Source organism: Chiloscyllium punctatum, chromosome 28, assembly GCF_047496795.1.
Source record: "Chiloscyllium punctatum isolate Juve2018m chromosome 28, sChiPun1.3, whole genome shotgun sequence".
In the NCBI taxonomy this organism is placed as follows: domain Eukaryota; kingdom Metazoa; phylum Chordata; class Chondrichthyes; order Orectolobiformes; family Hemiscylliidae; genus Chiloscyllium; species Chiloscyllium punctatum.
The window spans coordinates 10,544,050-10,564,331 of record NC_092766.1 but is presented as its reverse complement, the minus strand read 5'-3'; the positions used below and the strand labels follow the sequence as shown (position 1 = coordinate 10,564,331).

Here is a 20,282-nt window from a genome sequence, read left to right as displayed (position 1 = left end):
TACAGAGTAAAGCTCCCTCTACACTGTCCCCATCAAATATTCCCAGAACAGGAACAGTACAGGATTGTATACAGAGTAAAGCTCCCTCTACACTGTCCCCATCAAACATTCCCAGGACAGGAACAGTACAGGATTGTATACAGAGTAAATTCCCTCTACACTGTCCCCATCAAATATTCCCAGGACAGGAACAGTACAGGATTGTATACAGAGTAAAGCTCCCTCTACACTGTCCCCATCAAACATTCCCAGGACAGGAACAGTACAGGATTGTATACAGAGTAAAGCTCCCTCTACACTGTCCCCATCAAACATTCCCAGGACAGGAACAGTACAGGATTGTATACAGAGTAAAGCTCCCTCTACACTGTCCCCATCAAATATTCCTCGGGGTTAGATTATGTAGCAAAGCTGCACATGCACCATCTCAGAAGAGAAGACTGTACGTGTGTTATCGTAAAATCATACACTTGTTTAACAAAACACAGCCCATGGCAAGCTATTGCACACCAAATTCAAATTATATTTTACACCTTTTTAATGCATTATGTCTCTGGGTTTCCTGAGCCTACCTACTGATTGCTCTGTGTCTATGGGACAGCCATTAGAGCATCAAGTGTCGTTGGACCCAGCTATGATCACTGGTAAGTTGATACAGTCAAAAGGTGTACTGTGCTTCTATTAAGCTGCACAGCGTAAACCAAGGACCCAGGGCAGACAGGGTGGCAAGTACAGACTTGCCCCTCACCTAGCCCCACCAAGCCAAGAAAGTGGTTTCTTATTCTCACCCGGGCGATCTCATTGACAAGCTGCTGGTAGCCATTAGCTGCAGAAATTACTCCGGCAGCTTCCAGCTTCCTCAGGCTGCGGATGATTTTCCTCTTCTTCTCCTCGATCGACAGCTTGCCATCGTGGACCAGGGAATGGTTCCGCTTCAGTTTCTCGGGAGTGCGCGCGTCCCGCTGTGCTCGCCTCTGAACAAGGCGGCGGTGGTCTGCCACCTAGGTGCGGGGTGTGGGTAAAGAAACAGCAACAAGCAATGAGAAAAAGACTTTGACAAATGGGTGAAAACACATACAGTTGAGTCTCCGATGGAAGACAAGCTCACAGTTACAAACTAACCCCAGCATAGGCTTACACAGACGTTTCCCTTCTGGCCAACCTTATGATGATGCACAGAGTCAGCCTCAGAAGACCTGGGAAACGTCTTGCTCAGGGCATCAGGTTGACTGTTCCAGTGACTCATTTGGCATCTCACACTTGTATGGCACCTGGGAGGGTGCACAGAAGGGGAGGGGGAGGCGACAGCAATGTTGGCGACTAGATTTTTAAAAAGAATTTTGTTTATTCATGTGATACGTGAGAGTGACATTTATTACCTATTCCTGATTGCTCCATGAACTGAGTGTGTCACTCGTGGCCATTTCAGAGGGTAGTTGAGGCTTGTTTTTAACATCGCTGTCACAATCAAAGACAGTGTTCCAGTCACCGTCCCAAAGACTAGCTTCCAGGTGCAGATTTTATTCATCAAATTTCTATTCCACCAGGGTCCACGGTAGGATTCAAACCAGACCACACTCAGACCATTAACCTGGGGCCTCTGGACTAGCCCAGTGATATTAACAGTACACCCCCACATTCCCAACATGACGGAAGGAAGGATGTTGTAAAACTTGAAAGGGTTCAGAAAAGATTTACAAGGATGGTGCCAGGTTTGGAGCTACAGGGAGAGGCTGAACAGGCTGGGGCTGTTTTCCCTGAAGCGTCGGAGGCTGAGGGGTGACCTTATAGAGGTTTATAAAATCATGAGGGGTATGGATAGGATAAATAGGCAAAGTCTTTTCCCTGAGGTGGGGTTGTCCAGAACTAGAGGGGCATAGGCTTAGGGTGAGAGGGGAAAGATATAAAAAGGATCTAAGGGGCAATGTTTTCACACAGAGGGTGGTAAGTGTATGGAATGAGCTGCCAGAGGAAGTGGTGGAGGCTGGTACAATGACAACATTTAAAAGGCATCTGGATGGGGACATGAATAGGAAGGGTTTGGAGGGATATGGGCCAGGTGCTGGCAGGTGGGACTAGATTGGGTTGGGATATCTGGTCGGCATGGACGGGTTGGACCGAAGGGTCTGTTTCCATGCTGTACATCTCTGTGACTCTATGACGAGAAACAGGAAACAATGACGAATTCCTTTCCTCTGCAACAAAAAGCAAATTGTCTGCAAAAATCAGAAGGTGTGGCAGCATCCGTGGCAAGAATCAGCGTTAATGTTTCGAGTCCTGTGACTCTTCATGGGCGAGAGGGGATGGGAAGAGGGGCACCGAGGCCAAATCCAGCGAGTACCTCTCACTGAGCTCAGCAGCCTTAAACTGTCCTCAGCACCTCAGCCATGGATGCACTCACTGAAGCATTCGCACTGAGCTCCAAAGCTACTCACTTCTCTGGCAGCCCATGACATTTACCTGATCGGTCGAGGCAGACGTCTGTAATATTTCAACCAACGTGTCTCCAGCTTGCGATCTGATTATGTCCACAATTAGCTGCTTGGTGCTAAAAGGACAGAAGCCAGATTGTAAACACAATCCTTAGGAGACTTCAATTTACTTTAAATACGGTCACAGGTGTACAGCACGGAAACAGACCCTTCAGTCCAACCCGTCCATGCTGACCAGATAGCCTCAACTAATCTAGTTCTATTTGCTAGCACTTGGCTCAAGTCCCTCTCAGCCCTTCCTATTCATTAACCCATCCAGATACCTCTTAAATGTTGTCATTGTACCAGCCTCTACCACTTCCTCTGGCAGCTCATTCCATACACACACCACCCTCTGTGTGAAAGGGTTGCCCTTTAGATCCCTTCTAAATCTTTCCCGTCTCACCCTAAACCTATCCCCCCTCTAGTTGTGGACTCCCCCACCCCAGGTAAAAGACTTTGTCTATTCACCCTATCCAAAGGGCCCCTTAATAATCAGGAAGGCAGATCTGTGTGTGGAACTGCAGATTTTTCAAGATATTTTGTTCAGTACCTCCACCATCTGCGTTTTGGGCATAACCCTTTATCAGGGATGTCTGATCAAGGGCTTTATGCCCAAGACAGCGATTCCCCTACTCCTCGGATGCTGCCTGACCTGTTGTGTTTTTCCAACGCCACACCCTCAACAGGGCCCTATTCTCTCCCTAGTTACCCTTTTGTCCTAAATGTATTTATGAAATCTCTTTGGATTCTTCTTAACCCTATATGCCAAAGCTATCGCATGTCTCCTTTTTGCCCTCCTGATTTTCCTCTCAAGTATATTCCAATTGCCTTATACTCTAAGGATTCACTCTATCTCTGCTGTCTATACCAAATATATGCTTCCTTTATTTCTTGACCAAAATCTCAATTACTCTAGTCAGCCAGCATTCCCTATCACCTTAACAGGAAAATACTGTCTCTGGACTCTTGTTATCTCATTTCTGAAGGCTTCCACATTTTCTAGCTGTCCCTTTACCTGCAAACATCCACCCGCAAATCAACTTTTGAAAGTTCTTGCCTAATACCATCAAAATTGGCCTTTCTCTAATTTAGAACTTCAACGTTTAGATCTGGTCTATCCTTTTCCATCACTATTTTAAAACTAACAGAATTACTAATTATTGGCCCTAAAGTGCTCCCCCACTGACACCTCAGTCACCTGCCCTGCCTTATTTCCCAAGAGTAGGTCAAGGTTTGCACCTTCTCTAGTAGGTACATCCACACACTGAATCAGAAATGTTTCTTGTACACACATAACAAATTCTTCTCCATCTAAACCCTTAATACTATGGCAGTCCCAGCCTATGTTTGGAAAGTTAAAATCCCCTACCATTACCACCCTATTATTCTTACAGATATGTGAGATCTCCTTACAAATTTCTCAATTTCGCACTGATTATTGGGGGGGGGGGGGGGGTGGTCTATGGTGCAATCCCAATAAGGTCAGAGAGATGTACAGCATGGAAACACATCCTTCGGTCCAACCTGTCCATGCCGACCAGATATTCCAACCCAATCTCGTCCCACCTGCCAGCACGCAGCCCATATCCCTCCAAACCATTTCTTATTTCTCAGTTCCACCCAAATATCTTCCACTTGGACGTATTCCCATGCTATATCCATCCTAAGTACAGTCGTAATATTATCCCTTATCAAAAACGCCATTCTCCCTCCTCTCTCGCCTCTGCTTTCTACCATTCCCATAGCATGTGTGCCCTGGAACATTAAGCTGCCACCCCTGAGTCACGTCTTTGTAACTGCTATGATATCCCAGTCCTATGTTCCTAACCATGCCCTGAGTTCATCTGCCTTCCCTGTTAGGCCTCTTGCATTGAAATAAATGCAGTTTAATTTGTCAGTCCTATGTCATTCTCTGCTTTTGCCCTGCCTGCCCTGACTGTTTGACTCGTTTCTTTTTCCAACAGTACCAGTCTCAGACTGATCTCTTTCCTCATTATCTCCCTCGGTCCCACCCCAACCATGAGCAGCTCTAGTAAATCTCCCTGTCAGTATATTAGTACCCTTCCAGTTCAGGTGCAATCGTCCTTCTTACACAGGTTAATTCTACTCCAGAAAAGATTCCAATGATCCAAAAAATGTGAACCCTTCTCCCCTGCAGCAGCTCCTCAGCTACTTATTCATTTGATCCATCCTCCTATTCCTACCCTCATTAGTTCGTAGCACCGGGAGCAACTCAGATACTACTACCCTAGAGGACTTCCTTTTTAAATTCCTGCCTAACTTCCTATATTCTCCCTTCAGAACGTCATCCTTTTCCCTTCCTATATCCAATGTGTACAATGATCTCCTGCTGATCTTCAACCTTCCCAATATTTTCTACTACCAGCCACCCACAGCTTAAACACTCAATTTTCTATTTCAAGTTCTGACGAAACCTGGAACGCTGATTCAGTTTCTCTTTCCACAGATGCTGCCTGACCTGCAGAAATTTCCCACTTTTTTTTTAAAAATTGCTCTTATTCCAGGGTCCTGATGTCCACAGCATCATGTTTTTGCACAAGTGAGGATCCCACAGCAACATAATTGCCTCATGAACCACAGCCAATTGTGTGTTATCTACACCAGAAATCGGTGTTAAACACTGCTGTTGCCACAAGTGGGGACCAAACTGCCTCCTAGAATCAGAGTTCCTAGAGCGCGGAAGCAGGTCATTCGGCCCATCAAGTCCACACTGACCCTCAGAGTTCACCCAGACCCACCCCGCTACTCTGTCCCTGTAACCCTGCCATTTCCCATGGCTAACCCATCCTAACCTACACATCCTGGCAAATTGCCATGGCCAATCCTCCTAACCTGCACATCATTGGACTGTGGGATGAAACTGCAACACCCAAAGGAAACCCATGCAGACATGAGGGGAGAATGTGCAAACTCCACACAGCCCAAGGATGGAATTTAGGTGCCTGGTGCTGCAAGGCAACAGTGCTAACCATTGAGCCATGTGCTGCCATCCTTTCTGTGCTGATGAGCCTCTGGTTTGATCCCCTCATCTACTGGCTCAGTGCATGTCTACCCTGCCACCACAGACCTTGGTGAGATTTTATATGAAATAGGGCTCACAGCAGAGGCTTCCCCTTAATGGCAATGATTGCAGCCACTCAAACAAACTGCTGTACATCCAGAGGAGAGAGAGGCCATTTGATCGATTATTCCTATGCTGGCTCCTCGAAAGAGCTGTCACACAGTCTCACTACCTCTCCATACAGCCATGCCCATTTTGCTTCCCCCAATAAGGAGTTGTGACCAAATCCGCTGTCAGGTTTTCAAATTTGAACAACTCATTTTCTCAAGGGAAAAGACACCTCACCTCCTTTTACCCATTACCGTCCCTGGTAAATGGTCAGCTGGCCTGGCCTAGCCGACATACCTAAGCAGCAAACCTCTGGTATTGTCTGTCCCATCGCCACTGCTCTTGTAGATGTCAAATTTGTTGGTGAGCGTTAGTGAGACCTCCATCTTGTTGACCATGGTTTGGTCGCCACGGGGGTCGTTTGCATCAACAGAACCTTCGCCTATGGAAAGGGAAATGATTGTAGATTAGTGAAAATGCTCTAAGAATTATAAGGCAGCAGCTCAGATCCAGCAGAAGCGGAGTTAATGAGAATTTCAAGTCAATTACTCCTGATAACCTTCCCATTGAGACGGAGCACAACAACACATCATGTACTCTGTGGTGCTTCTGCTCTGCTCAAGCATCCTTCCACCCACATGCCCACCTCCCCCAACCTTCTATTTCTTACGCCTTCATGTGCCTAACCAGTATTCCCCTTCAATATATCTCTGCTTTTCATCATGACCGCTCATGATGAGAGTGAGACTGCACTCTCCACATTCCCTCAGCACTGACCCTCCAATAGAATGGCGCAGGGGAGAGAGGAGGTGGAGAGGGGGGGGAAGGGGGGGTGGGGGGGGGGGGGGGGTGAGGGAGAGAAGGAGGGGGGAAAGAGAGGGGGAGAATGCCACCTCCTATATCAAATCAGAAACTCCTTTCAGTCATTTTGAGCTTGTCAGCATCTGTGGAGTAGATTGATTCTGAAGCACAGAAAGGATGAAGTACTCACCTAAAAGTGATTCGACTGTGGGAACCTCACCGAGATCCCTTAGCAGCTCATGAAGAGGGTCACTGTGTTCGGCCAAGAGGGAATCCTGATGCTGGAGCAGCAACTGGGGAAGACAGGGACAAGGTTATACACCACAGGCGCAAAGAGACTGGTGAAGGGCCACACAGAGTAGCAATCAGCAGTTAAAGCAGAAAGGAGCTCTTGAAGGTTGGTTTAGAAAACAGAATGGCGGGGGGAGGTGGGGAGAAGCGGTTTGCAGGCGAGTGCAGAGGGAGCTTCACATCACACTCACTGGTTGTGACTTGAGTGAGAAGGGAAATCCAGGATCAGATGCAGGCAGCACTTGAACAGAAGGACATGGAGAGAATGGGTCCGGATCTGGGTGGGTTGGGGGGAGAGCCTAAAAGCAACAGCTGCCAGATTTCACAAGTAGCGACACCTGGAGAAGAGTGACATGCAGACTGTCAGGCTGCATGCTCGAGTGTTTCCTCATGCTTTCAGGAGGACAGGAGAGACTGGGTTAATTTTTTTTGTTTGAGGTGCTTTAACAGTTAATTTGCTGCTTGCAGCTGAACAACTGGCCCAGCCCTCAATGTCCCCAGGTTCTTCTCAACCGACTGATAAAGTGACAGGTTACACAATCACATGGGCAAGGTGCGGGGGGGTTCAGAACACAAACCATTGCGCCCCCAGGCTTCAGCTAAATGATTTGATCTTGAACACACAAGTGAAGCTGGGACATTTGTAGGAAGAGGTGATGAGCTGGGCCCTTTCAGTCTCCGGCTGGGTTAGATCATGGTCCAACTGGTGTCATCACCCCACCCGTAACTTCAGCAAGATAGCCTGCAATCACATTCTCGAGCTCGAGACTGCGGTCTCCCTGTTCCCTCAGCACTGACCCTCCTGCAGCACGGCGCTCCCTTGGAGAAACAGACCATCCGACTGTGGTGGAGCCGCAGCTGAAAGGATAGTGACGGCAGGACCCAGCAGTCCACAGAAAAAAGTCAAGACAGATCAGAAGAGGGTCAGAATTCTCTTCCCCAGGGAATGAGGGAAGGCTGAATGTTTGAGCACATCCGAAGCCGGGTCAGATAGATATCTGATAAATAAGGGAGTCGACAGTTATTTGGCGTCGCAGACAGGAACGTGGATCTTGTCGAAAGGTGAGACAGACTTGAAAGACTAAATGGCCTCCTCCTGCTCTCAGGTCCAACATACCAGGTACAAGTCAGTACTCCCAAGACAAGGAGGACGTAGTTTAGCATTCAGAGGCCTCATGTGCTATTCCTGACTTGTTGCCCTCGCCCTCCCTCCAGGGGAGCCATAAGGATATTGCCCTGTCCACTCACCTTGTGAGTGTTAATCAGCTCGCCGACAGTTATGTAGATGACTGGCTTGTTGAGGCTGACCATTTCGGTATACTCGTCCACGTTAAACCATTCCTCGGGTTCAGGAACGTCGCAGGCTGCGCGGAAAAACTCCCTAGAATTTGAAAACAGTTCACCAAATCAGAGAACATCCATATAAAATTCCAAACTGTGGAACAGTTCCAACCTCCCGGCCAAAAGCAGGCACAATACACCAGCTCACAGTTTCAAGCAGCGAGTGACTCAATCTTCAAACTGAATGACTTTCAAGTGCAATGTACTGCTCCGGAGTACAGTTTCGCTTCAGCAGATTCGATTGAAGCTTGGCCGACATCACGGAGCTGAAGGGGGCATGGTGTGGCACCAAGGCAAGGACACCCAGGTGCGTTTTAAGCTCCATGGGAGATCTATTTGCTGATCTCAGGAGGAAGAGCAGCAGCGCAAGAGTCACAAACATTGTTCCTGGTTATGGGAGGATGAAAAATAAAGTTGGTTGAATGTATAAAATTCATACATGAATAGGGTGCTTATCCAGGGACTACTACTGGAAAGTGCCTTTCTTTAGGCAATGAATGAGGACAAGGTTCTGGTCAGCTTACCAGTAAATCCTTACCCTGCTGCTGAAACGTTCACTAACAATCACCAGGCAAACATTCTCCCCCTCCTTGCCTTAAGTGAAGCCATTGGGCAATCAGATACTGGATGACAGTCAGTGTCCATTGCTACAGAGAGGAAGCTCAAGAGAGCGCGTGCAACAAAGGGAGCGAGTGAGAGAGTGTGAGTGAGAGAGTGTGAGTGAGAGAGAGTGAGTGAGAGAGCGTGAGTGAGAGAGCGTGAGTGAGAGAGCGTGAGTGAGTGAGAGCGTGAGTGAGTGAGAGCGTGAGTGTGTGAGAGAGAGAGTGTGAGCGAGAGAGAGAGTGTGAGCGAGAGAGAGAGTGAGAGTGTGCGAGCGAGAGAGAGTGTGCGAGCGAGAGAGAGTGTGCGAGCGAGAGAGTGTGCGAGCGAGAGAGAGAGTGCGAGCGAGAGAGAGAGAGAGAGAGAGTGCGAGCGAGAGAGAGAGAGAGAGTGCGAGCGAGAGAGAGAGAGAGAGAGAGAGATCAGTTGGAGACTGCAAGTGCAGTCAAATACCTGTCCACACATCACAGCTAGCCTCACCCAGTATCAACACAAGGCACCTTTCAGTCATGGACTTTGGCCCATTGAGCCTGTGATGGCTCTTTAAAGGAACTGTAGCATGCAATGAAACTGCACAAAAACGTGAAAATTACTTCTCAATTTCATCGAACATAACAGTGCAGTACAGGCCCTTTAGCCCCCGATGTTGCACCACCCTGTGAAACCAATATGAAGTCCATCTAACCTATACTATTCCATTCTCGTCCATATGCCTATCCAACAACTATTTAAATGCCCTTAAAGTTGGCGAGTCTACTACTGTTGTAGGCAGTGCGTTCCATGCCTCTACTACTCTCGGAGTAAAGAATCTACCTCTGACATCTGTCCTAGATCCATCATCCCTCAATTTGAAGCCATGCCCCTCTCATGCTATCCATCACCATCCTCTGAAAAAGGCTCTCACTGTCCACCCTATCTAACCCTCTAATTATCTTATATGTCTTAAGTCACCTCTCAACCTTCTTCTCGAACAACCTTCCACATCCTTCCTATTATGCGGCGACCAGAACTGTACACAATATTCCAAGTGCAGCCACACCAGAGTTTTGTACAGCTCCAACATGACCTCATGGTTCAGAAACTCAATCCCTCTACTAATAAAAGCTGTATGGCTTCTGAATAGCCCTATCAACCTGGGTGGCAACTTTGAGGGATCTATGTTCATGGACACCGAGATCTCTCTGCTCATCGACACTGCCAAGAATCTTACCATTCGCCCAGTATTCTGCATTCCTGTTACTCCTTCCAAAGTGAATCACCTTCCACTTTTCAGCATTAAACTCCATTTGACACCTCTCAGCCCAGCTGTGCAGCTTATCATGTTCCTCTGTATCCTCCGGCACTATTCACAACTGTCCCGACCTTCGTGTCAACCGCAAATTTACTAACCCATCCTTCTATACCCTCATCCAGGTCATTTATAAACTTGACAAACAGCAGTGGACCCAAGACAGATCCTTGCAGTACACCACTCGTAACTGAACTCCAGGATGGATACTTCCCATCAACCACCACCCTCTGTCATCTTTCAACCAGCCAATTTCTGATCCAAACCGCTAAATCATCCTCAATCCCATACCTCTAATTTGTGCAGTAGCCAACCAAAGGGAACCTTATCAAACGCCTTACTGAAATCCACATACACACATCAATGACTTTGCCCACAGCCACCTGTTTGGTCACCTTTTCAAAGAACTCAATAAGGTTTGTGAGGCAAGACCTACCCTTCACAAAACCGTGCTGACTATCCCTAATCAACTTATTTCTATAGAGATAATAAATCCTCTCTCTTACAACCTTTTCCAACACTTCACCCACAACCGAAGTAAGGCTCACTGGTCTATAATTACCAGGGTTGTCTCCACTCCCCTTCTTGAACAAGGGAAATACATTTGCTATCCTCCAGTCTTCTGGTACTATTCCTGTAGACAATGATGACAAAGATCAAAGCCCAAGGCTCAGCAATCTCTTCCCAGGTTTCCCAGAGAATTCTAGGATAAATCCCCTGGGCTGGATGGAATTTATCTATTTTCACACTTTCCAGAATATCTAACACCTTCCCCTTGTGAACCTCAATCCCATCTCGTTGAGTAGTCTGCTTCTCAGTACTCTGCTCAACAACAATGTCTTTTTCCGGTGTGAATACTAATGAAAAGTATACATTTAGTGCTTCCCCTATCTCCTCGGACTTCACAAACTTCCCACTACTGTTCATGTCTGGCTGTCTTTTGAAAGATCCCAAAATCCATTACCATTTCCATTACCATTCTAGATTCGTGTACGGTGGTTCTTCACAAGCCTTAGGCTGATGAAGATACTTACCTCCCCTCTAGCTCTGTTACTGATCATTTTCATTCTATTACCCCAGTCTGACCTGCTCGATCAAATTCTCCCAATTCTCCTGAACTGCATTATCAAGTCAGTCACAATTTTCAATACCTGCCACCTAGTGTCCCATTAACCTCGGCAAATCGGAGGAGAACAAGCTCAACGAATGCAGTCTCGTCACATGAACTGATGTCCTTCAGCCCCAGGTCCCGTTCTGGTGAATCTCCCTCTTCACCCTCACTGTGGGCCTTGATATCTTTCCCAAAAGTGCAGGGCCCAGATCCAGACATGACCCTCAAAGGTGGGGTCTCACCTGGGACAATGGGTGTGATTTCTCATTCTGTCAATGCCCCACTGACAAAGCTAAAGTATTCCCATGTGCATTGCTCACCACCTTCAATGATGTGAACGTGTACTTCGCCCCTGCTTTTGCACCCTCAATCACTATTGCATAATAATCAAGGCCTTGCTCTAAGGCTTCATCTCCCTAACTCAGGAATAAACAAAATACACACGTATTAAATGCATTTTTCATGGCTACTGGATGTCTCAAAGTGCCTCCCAATCAACAAAAGTCTGTCTGAAGTTGAAAAGTAGGAAACATAGCTGCCAACTCACATGGAGCAAGATCCCACAAATAAGATGATCCAGTTTTTTTAAGTGAAGCTGATGTTGGTCAATGGATTACATGGCCCCAGGGAAAACTCTACATGCCAATCAAACCCCTCTCTCCCCACTACACAACTCCTCAATCACACTCCTTCAAATCAGTCGCCAGGAATCTTTTACACTCAGCCTAACACAGACAGGATTGGCAGGGAAGGCGACTTGTGTGAAAGGTTTCGATTGACAGCACACTGCCCCTCATTTCTGCACTGAGGAGCATCAGCTTAAGACTTCTGCACTCAGTCAAATCATAACCCGAACCTTGTGACACAGCAGCAATAGAGCTACCAGCTAAACCATGACCAACACGGAGACAAAGTTAAGTGAAGCCACATTGCTATCAGCCAGGAGCAGCAAACGCCAATCAAATTGGGATCAAATGAACCAGTCACTTGTGGGGTTAATGAGCTCAGTCAGATTATCAATGGCAACCCCAGGCTGTGGGTGGGAGGTGTTGAATCTTCTTTATGACTGTCTGTTCTCGCAGCAACATCCGGCTTTCTCCCGTGCATCAGAGGAAGGCTAGACTCGCCCTTACTAAAGGCCGTAACCAGCATCAAAGGAGCAGACATGAAAGAATGCATCGTTTCTCCCCCCCCACAGGAACACAAACAGCCTGGCAAACTGGAGAGCAACAGGATTCTGTGCCCAGTCTCCTCCCTTTAACATTTTGTAAGTGGGAAAAAGTTGGAATAAACACAACCAAGCGGAGACTTGTTTGGAGTAGGAAACAAGTTTCCCAACGGTTTAACGACTAGGTCTAGACCAAACTGGAAACGTCTCAAATCTGATCTTCAAGCAATGTCCAAAAGATGCAGGTTAATCTTTAGATAGAATTATGATCCATCTCTAGATGAAATATTGCTCCGTCAACCAGCATCACTAATGGTTGCCTCCCGTCAGATCTTGCTATGCACAAACTGGTTGCCAAGTTTCCTGACATTACAGCAGTGACTGCTCCTCAGATAGCACTTCAGTGATTGTGGAGCCTTTCGGGGTAATTTACATTAAAAAAGGTGCTAGATGAATGGAAGCAGTTGTTAAACATCACAGCTGGATTTTGTGTGCGCATTGGTCATGATCCACCAACAGTTTGCTTTAGTTATAGAGAGCGAGACCACATCAGAAGTAGTAGATTTCTAATTTAAGGAAAGACGTAAAGATGTTGGAAACAGTTCAGAGCTTTATCAGACTGATACCCCGAATGGGTGGGTCGTCTAATGAGGGAAGTTTGAACTGGCTTTGAATCTGCAACATAAAACCCTGAGGGGTCTTGGCAAGGTGAATAAAAACAAGGATGTTTCCTCTTGTGGGAGAATCTAGAACTGGGAGTGCGGGGCGCATCACCGTTTAGAAATACATGGTTGGCCTTTTTAAGATTCAAGTGAGGAGAAAGTTCTCTCACAGTGGGTCGTAAGATTTGGCTTCCGTGACCTTTTGAAGTAAAATGCGTCTTGGGCCATTTTAATCAGAGATGGATGGATTCGAGGTAAGCAATGGGGGCGAAAGGTCATCAGGGAAGGGGTAGATGCAAATGTGGAGTTGAGATCAGATCAGCCATGACCTTATTAAATGGTGAAGCAGGCTAGGGGAGTAAATGGCCTGTTTCTACTCAAGTCTCAGCATTCATCTGCCCACACAGAACCACTTCCAACATCCTTCCTTAAATAAAGGAGATGAATACATTAGATGTTACTCCAGTCAAGATTGGAGTAGCAACAGCTAAGCAAGAGGGCCACATCAGCTGTGTCTGTCATTTGGTCCAAATCAGTGACAACAAGATGGCAGGCAGAGTACAATTTGGGGAAGTGACAGATTATAAACTTTGGTCACAAGAACAAAAAAAAAGCAGAATTTATTTTTATATGAAGCAAAGCTCTGAATGTGGACACTCAGAGGGACTTGGGTGGAAGTGTATGGGGTTACACCACAGTGAGGGGAGCCCCCAGGGCTGAGAGGTTGTCCCAGGATGGATCAATACTCTCTGGACTTTAGAAGAACAAGAGGCGATTTCATTAGGAGCGACAAGATTCTGAAGGTGGATGGACGGGATCGACACGGGTTGGGGAAGGTGGGAAGAGCAGTCTAAGGATGAGGGGGTGACCGTTTCAGACTGAGATCAGGAGAAATGTCTTAACCCAGAGGGAGATGAATCTGAGGAACTAAGACTCCAGAGGACCAGAGAGATGTTTGACCCCTCAAAACAAAAATTGAGAGATATGGCAAGGAGGTGGGAAAGTGGAGTTGAAGCCCCAGATCAGCCAAAATGGTACTGAATCTGGGAGCAGGATCGATGGACTGAATGGCGAACTCCTATTTCTCATGTACTTATATTTGGCTTCAAGATCAGGAACGTACATGACAGAGAGGAAATATGTTTAAAAGTTCCTAATCTTTATACAGAGACAGAAAAAACTGCATAATAGCAGCAATCTGACATTGTTACACTGCAGTGCACTATGTTATTCCATCTCTGGGAAATCTGAGGACAACCTCTCAGTCCAGGGGTTCATCTCGCTGGGACATACCTTCCACGTGCTTACACTCAGGTCCATCGGAGCATCAACATTGCAAACGTTTGCCTCATTTAAAAAAAAAAATTCTGCTCTTTTTGTTCTTGTGACCAAAGTTTATAAGGGACTTTACTCCAACTGAAACCATTCAATTCACAGGCACGATAGGCCAAATAACCTCCACTTAGTTCCTCATCTCTAAGTAGATTCTGAGAGACCCTGGTCAGCACCATCCAGCTACGCTGAATCTGACAGAGAGGGGTTAGGAAAGCAGCATGTCAGGAGTTGTACACTTAATTGATACTGTTTCTATCCATTCCAAACACTCATAGGACAGTGCAAACGGAGCTTTACTCTGTATCAAACTCCATGCTGTTCCTGTCCTGGGAGTGTTTGATGGGGGAAACAATGTACAGGCAGGTTTACTCTGTACCTAACCCTGTACTGTCCCTGTCCTTGGGACTGTTTGATATGGACCACACAGAGGGAGTTTTACTCCAATCCTGCCCAGGGAGTGTATGTACCCATCATTGTATACTGCAAAGTGGGAGAAAGCTGCCTCATTCTTGGGAAGCCAGGGAAACGCATCGCATAAACACAGGACGAGATGTAGAAGTGTGAGACCTGAATCTCTGCTCAGAGTGATACAAGTAATCGTTCATGGTGCAGAGCTGGCCGGTCTGTCCTTCGAAGGTTTTGCTGGAGGCAGCGTGCTGCAGCAACTTTGCGATGGATCCCAGGTTGCGGCGGTGGTCCATGTGCAGCCCACCTCCTGCACTGACATCGATGATATTGAAGCCATCCGGGGCCACAATCGCAGGATTCATGTAGCGATAATATAACAGGTTCCCGACGATCTGCAACAAGGCAGAAATAAACAAACAGTGCCCACAATCAAATGCCTAACTCTGTGGGGACATTGAAAGGCTAGGAGCAGAACTAGTATTTCGTTTCGCAAATTTCTCATTTATCCTTACTAGATTAGATTCCTTACAGTGTGGAAACAGGCCATTTGGCCCAACAAGTCCATACTGACCCTCAGAAGAGTAACCCACCCAGACCCATTCCCGTCCAACTAATGCACCTAACATTATGGGCAATTTAGCGTGGCAAATCACCCTAACCTGCACATCTTTGGACTGTGAGAGGAAACCCACGCAGACACGGTTGGGGGGGGGGGGGGGGGTGAAGGAGAGAATGTGCAAACTCCAGACAGCCGGAGGCTTGACTTGAACCCAAGTCCCTGGCCCTGTGAAACTGCAGTGCTAACCACTGAACCACCGTACCACCACATTGTACTCTAATGCCACTCTCTCCACCACATCCAATGAATTGCGGAGGGTGGTGGTGGTGATAAGTTAGTGCAGAGGTTGGGGGTTGCGGTGCTGATATGGAGGTAGGGTGGGGGAGTGGTGTTGATGGTACAGAGGTTGGAAGTTGGGGGGGGGTGGTGAGTGTGATTGTGCAGAGGTTGAGGGGAGTGGTGTTAATGGGGCAGAGATTGTTGGGGGGGGAGGAGTGGTGTTAATGGGGCAGAGGTTGTGGGGGCACGGGGGGAGTGGTGTTAATGGGGCAGAGGTTGGGGGGAGTGGTGTTAAATGATGCAGAGGTTGTGGTGGGGGGGGGGAGTGGGGGAGTGGCGTTAAATGGTGCAGAGGTTGTGGGGGGAGTGGTGTTAATGGATCAGAGGTTGGGGGAGTGGTGTTAATGGGGCTGAGGTGGGGGGGAAAAAGAGTGGTGTTAATGGGGGCAGAGGTTGAGGTGGGGGGGGAGTGGTGTTAATGGTGGTGCAGAGACGGACTCTTCTAGTAAACATATCACAATGCTGCACCTATGGTATTAATGCAACAGAGAGTGAGAGAGAACTTGAGAGCAAGAGAGAAAGAAAAGAGATAGATAAAGAGACGGGAGTGCGAGAGGGGGTGAGGAAGAAAGATACAAAGTGGGGGAGCTTGTGGTTGTGGTGGGGGATGTGGGGGCAAGAAGAACATGATGTGAGAGACAGACACAGAAATTCCAGGCACATCCATCAGTTCAAGCTTACCTTTAACAATTCAGCTTCAGTGACACCTGGGAACTTCTCATGCAGCGAGCTTTTCAACACTTTGGCAATGTACCGCATTCCGTACCTGCACTTGGAACAAGATGAAGAATATTAGGTTCTCATAGGATCTCATCGCACAGCAGGCAACCATTTGGCCCATTGAGCATACATTGGCTCTCCAACTCATTTCCCCATCAACCCTGCATGTTTTCTCCCCCATCGATTATTTGTGCGATTCCTCTTTTTTTTTGAATGTTAGTCTGAGTCAGCTCCAGATTTTCCTGCATTTAAAAAAAAGCCATTAACCTTCTCCTTCTTTTGCAGACATGGGAAACAGCGTGGAGAAGAACCTTTAATCTCACAACCCTCTGCAAACGAGTACATTGACTCCCATTACTGGAGATTGACACTTGATAGCTCTGCTCACATGACCAATTAGTTGGTGAGCTCTTCTGACATGCAGACACAATTTACTCCATGGGACTGAAGCCCGAGCCAGTGGGCAACAATTCAGACTGATTGGGGCTTGGTTCATCTAATTTGAGAATCCCCCCCCCCAGCGTTAACTGCAGCTGGTCTAGGTGACTCAGAAGGATCATTCAGTACAGAAACAGACCCCAAAAAGAGAAAATGCTGGAAAATCTCAGCAGGTCTGGCAGCATCTGTAAGGAGAGAAAAGAGCTGACATTTCAAGTCTAACTGACCCTTTGTCAAAACGGTCAGTTAGACTCAAAACGTCAGCTATTTTCTCTCCTTACAGACCTGCTGAGATTTTCCAGCATCTTCTCTTTTGGTTTCAGACTCCAGCATCCACAGTAATTTGCTTTTATCCACAGAAACAGCCCCTTTGGCCCAACTCATCCGTGCTGACCTGGTTTCCTGAACCGAACTAGTTCCATTTGCCTGCATTTGGCCTATATCCATCAAAACCTTTCCTATCTATGTAGCTGTCTAGATATCTTTTAAATGTTGCAATTGCACCCAAGAGCTGGGGTTGTGAAGCAGTCACAGCTGCATTCAGCATCTTGCACCAATGTCTGTCCATCAAATCAACATTACTAAGAAAAGTGAGGTTACTTTTCATTACTGCGTGGCTCAATGGTTAGCTCTGCAGCCTCACAGCGCCAGGGACCTGGGTTCAACTCCATCATCGGACGACTGTCTGTGTGGAGTTTGCACATTCTCCCTGCGTCTGCGTGAGTTTCCTCTGGATGCTCTGGTTTTCTCCCATAGTCCAAAGATGTGCAAGTTAGGGTGAATTGGTAAATTATCCCGTGGTGCGGAGGGATATGTAGGTTAGGTGCATTAGTCAGGGGTAAATGCAGCGCGGGAGGGTAGGGGAATGAGTCTGGCTGGGTTCCTCTGCAGAGGGTTGGTGTTGACGTATTAGACAAATGGCCTGTTTCCACACTGTAGGGATTCTATGCAGCGGAAGGTTGCTTAATACGTTTCCTCCGATAGCAACTACACATCATAAAAACGGCAAGTTCACATTTAACGTTCACCAGTTTAACAATGTTCCAGTTTAAAATCAGTAAATCATTGGGACCCACAATGCAATTGAGCTGTGAGAGATTTGTTTCAATATCATTTACAGTAGGACTTGAGCCAATCAGCATGACCACCCCCTCCTTCCCCCACACACGAAGTTCCCGCCTGTGTCAGCACACGCACACACACGAGCCATCCTTCCCAAGCTGGCACTCTCTACTACTTTCACATCTTCCTTTGTATGTGGTGCCAGAATTGGACGCAATACTCCAGTTGAGGCTGGACCTTTTGTTAAGAATACATTAGCATAAATTCCTTATTCTTGGCTTCTATTTATTGCAGAATAAAAGGTCATTCTGCAAATCATTGGTCAGACCACATTTGGAAGATCACATTCAATACTGGGCACTTTATTTAAGGGAGGATGTTAAAGCCCAGGAGAGAGAGTTCAAAGGAGATTTACCAGAATTATACAGCAGGAGAGATTTTAGATACCAGGAAACAACAGAGGAATTGGGTTGATTCTCCTTGAAGGAGAGAAGATTAAGAGGTGTGTAAAATAATGAACAATTTTGATAGTGTAAAGGAGGAGATTCTGTTCCCATTAGTTAATGTGTCAGTAACTGGTGACAGCAGTTTCAAAGTTGTTAGCACGAGAGCTCAGAGTAATAGGAGAAGAAAACTCTTCACTCCGAGTTGTTAGGATTTGGAATGCGCTGCCCAGAAGAGCGATGGAGATGGATTCCACTGGGAGAGTTTAAAAGGGAGTGGAATATATATTTGAAAGGTGGTGAAATTAGTGGGCTACAGAGATAGGGCTGGAGAGTGGAATTAGCAGGGTTGCTCTTTTGAGAGCCAGTACAGACACAATGGGTCGAATGACCTCCTTCTGCACTGTGAAATTCTATGATTCTATTGTATGCTTTATCATTCACCATCAAAAGAGGGCAATGGGTGATTATTTAAATAGATATAACGGGCAGGGTTCTGGGGGAAAAGGCTGGAGAATGGCACTAAGACACGATGCTCATTCAGATAGCTCAAACAGCCAAGTTGAGCTGCACCATAACAATTCTGTGGGGCACTTTGAGATTTACAGGAGATTTACAGAAATGCCGACTCTCTTTTTAAGTTATGGAGGAGTCATGACAAGCAACCATGAGACACTGACCTCCGACTGACAACATCCACAACCACATGCAAGGTTATGAGGCCATGCCGAATACGCTTGGAGAAAGCTTCAGAGTACGTACGGTATTTTGTCCACACCAGAGATAATGGCAGCGAGGAATTTGTCAGTAGCAGCCCGGAGATTGCGAATGGATATGTCCAGCCTCCGCTGGACCTCATGGTGGGTCAGGGCTTGCTCTGGAGTCACCTCATATGGCAATTTGCTGAAGTGGGACGGAGAGGGAGAGGGAGAGGGAAAGAGAAAATCAATTGCTTGTTTTTGACATAGAGAGATAGAGATGTACAGCATGGGAACAGACCCTTCAGTCCAACCCGTCCATGCCGACCAGATATTCCAATCCAATCTCGTACCACTTGCCAGCACCTGGACCATATCCCTCCAAATCCTTCCTACACATGTACCCAAGCAGATGCCTTTTAAGTGTTGTAATTGTACCAGCCTCCACCACTTCCTCTGGCAGCTCATTCCATACACGTACCACCCACTGTGTGAAAAAGTTGCCCCTTAGGTCCCTTTTATATCTTTCCCCTCTCACCCTAAACCCATGCCCTCCAATTCTGGACACCCCGACCCCAGGGAAAAGACTTTGTCGATTTACCCTATCCATTCCCCTCATAATTTTGTAAACCTCCATAAGGTCACCTCTCAGCCTCCAACACTCCAGGGAAAACAGTCCCCAGCCTGTTCAAACTCTCCCTATAGCTAAAACCCTCCAACCCTGGCAACATCCTTGTAAATCTTTTCTGAACCCTTTCAAGTTTCACAACATCTTTCCAATAGGAAGGAGAACAGAATTGTACGCAACACATGTCTTGCTGTCTCAATTTACAGAACTCAGTGCTGGAGACAGGTGAAGCTAAAGTGGTCTTGGGAATTCACGATTGCAAGCACAGTTTTATTCTGATAGATCTGCTGCAAAGTTTTGAGTTCCTTTGCACAAAAGATATGGCCACACTTTGAAATGGTACAGCCCTGCACAGACTTTGACGAGTATAAGATCAACAGACAGACACCGATAAGGAGAACGGTTTGCCAGTCTCAATGCGTGCATTCACGAGAGATAAATACAACGACAGCCAGATCCATAATCCCAGGAAGTTACCATTGACCGGAAGCTGAACTGGACACAGCCATATAAATACTACGGCAGCAAGAACATGCAGAGGCTGGGAATCCTGCAGTGAGTATCTCACCACCTGACTCCCCTAAAGCCTGTTCACCAATCGACAAGCCACAAGTCAGGAGTGTGATGGAATAATCCCCACTTGCCTGGCTCCAACAACACTTGAGAAGCTCAGCACCATCTGGGATAAAGCACTCCCCAGAACCCCAAATGTCTGTCCACTCACCGGACTGCAAATTGACGCGCAGGTCTGGGCAGCCGGTGGGAGCCCTGTAGGGATGACAGGCA

The 20,282-nt window shown here is 47.0% G+C and overlaps 1 protein-coding gene across 2 annotated transcripts in view; it reads right to left on the bottom strand.

The window, feature by feature from the left end:
* iqgap3 (IQ motif containing GTPase activating protein 3) overlaps positions 1-20,282 on the bottom strand; it is a 107,070-nt gene that overhangs the window by 8,313 nt on the left and 78,475 nt on the right. For both annotated transcript variants that reach the window (XM_072548905.1, XM_072548906.1), the window contains 8 exons: positions 18,933-19,073; positions 16,189-16,273; positions 14,769-15,001; positions 7,945-8,077; positions 6,596-6,698; positions 5,902-6,046; positions 2,461-2,548; positions 789-1,001 (listed from right to left, as the gene is read on the bottom strand). In XM_072548905.1, the coding sequence (XP_072405006.1) occupies positions 789-1,001; positions 2,461-2,548; positions 5,902-6,046; positions 6,596-6,698; positions 7,945-8,077; positions 14,769-15,001; positions 16,189-16,273; positions 18,933-19,073 (1,141 nt within the window). The remainder of the gene's footprint in view (positions 1-788; positions 1,002-2,460; positions 2,549-5,901; positions 6,047-6,595; positions 6,699-7,944; positions 8,078-14,768; positions 15,002-16,188; positions 16,274-18,932; positions 19,074-20,282) is intronic.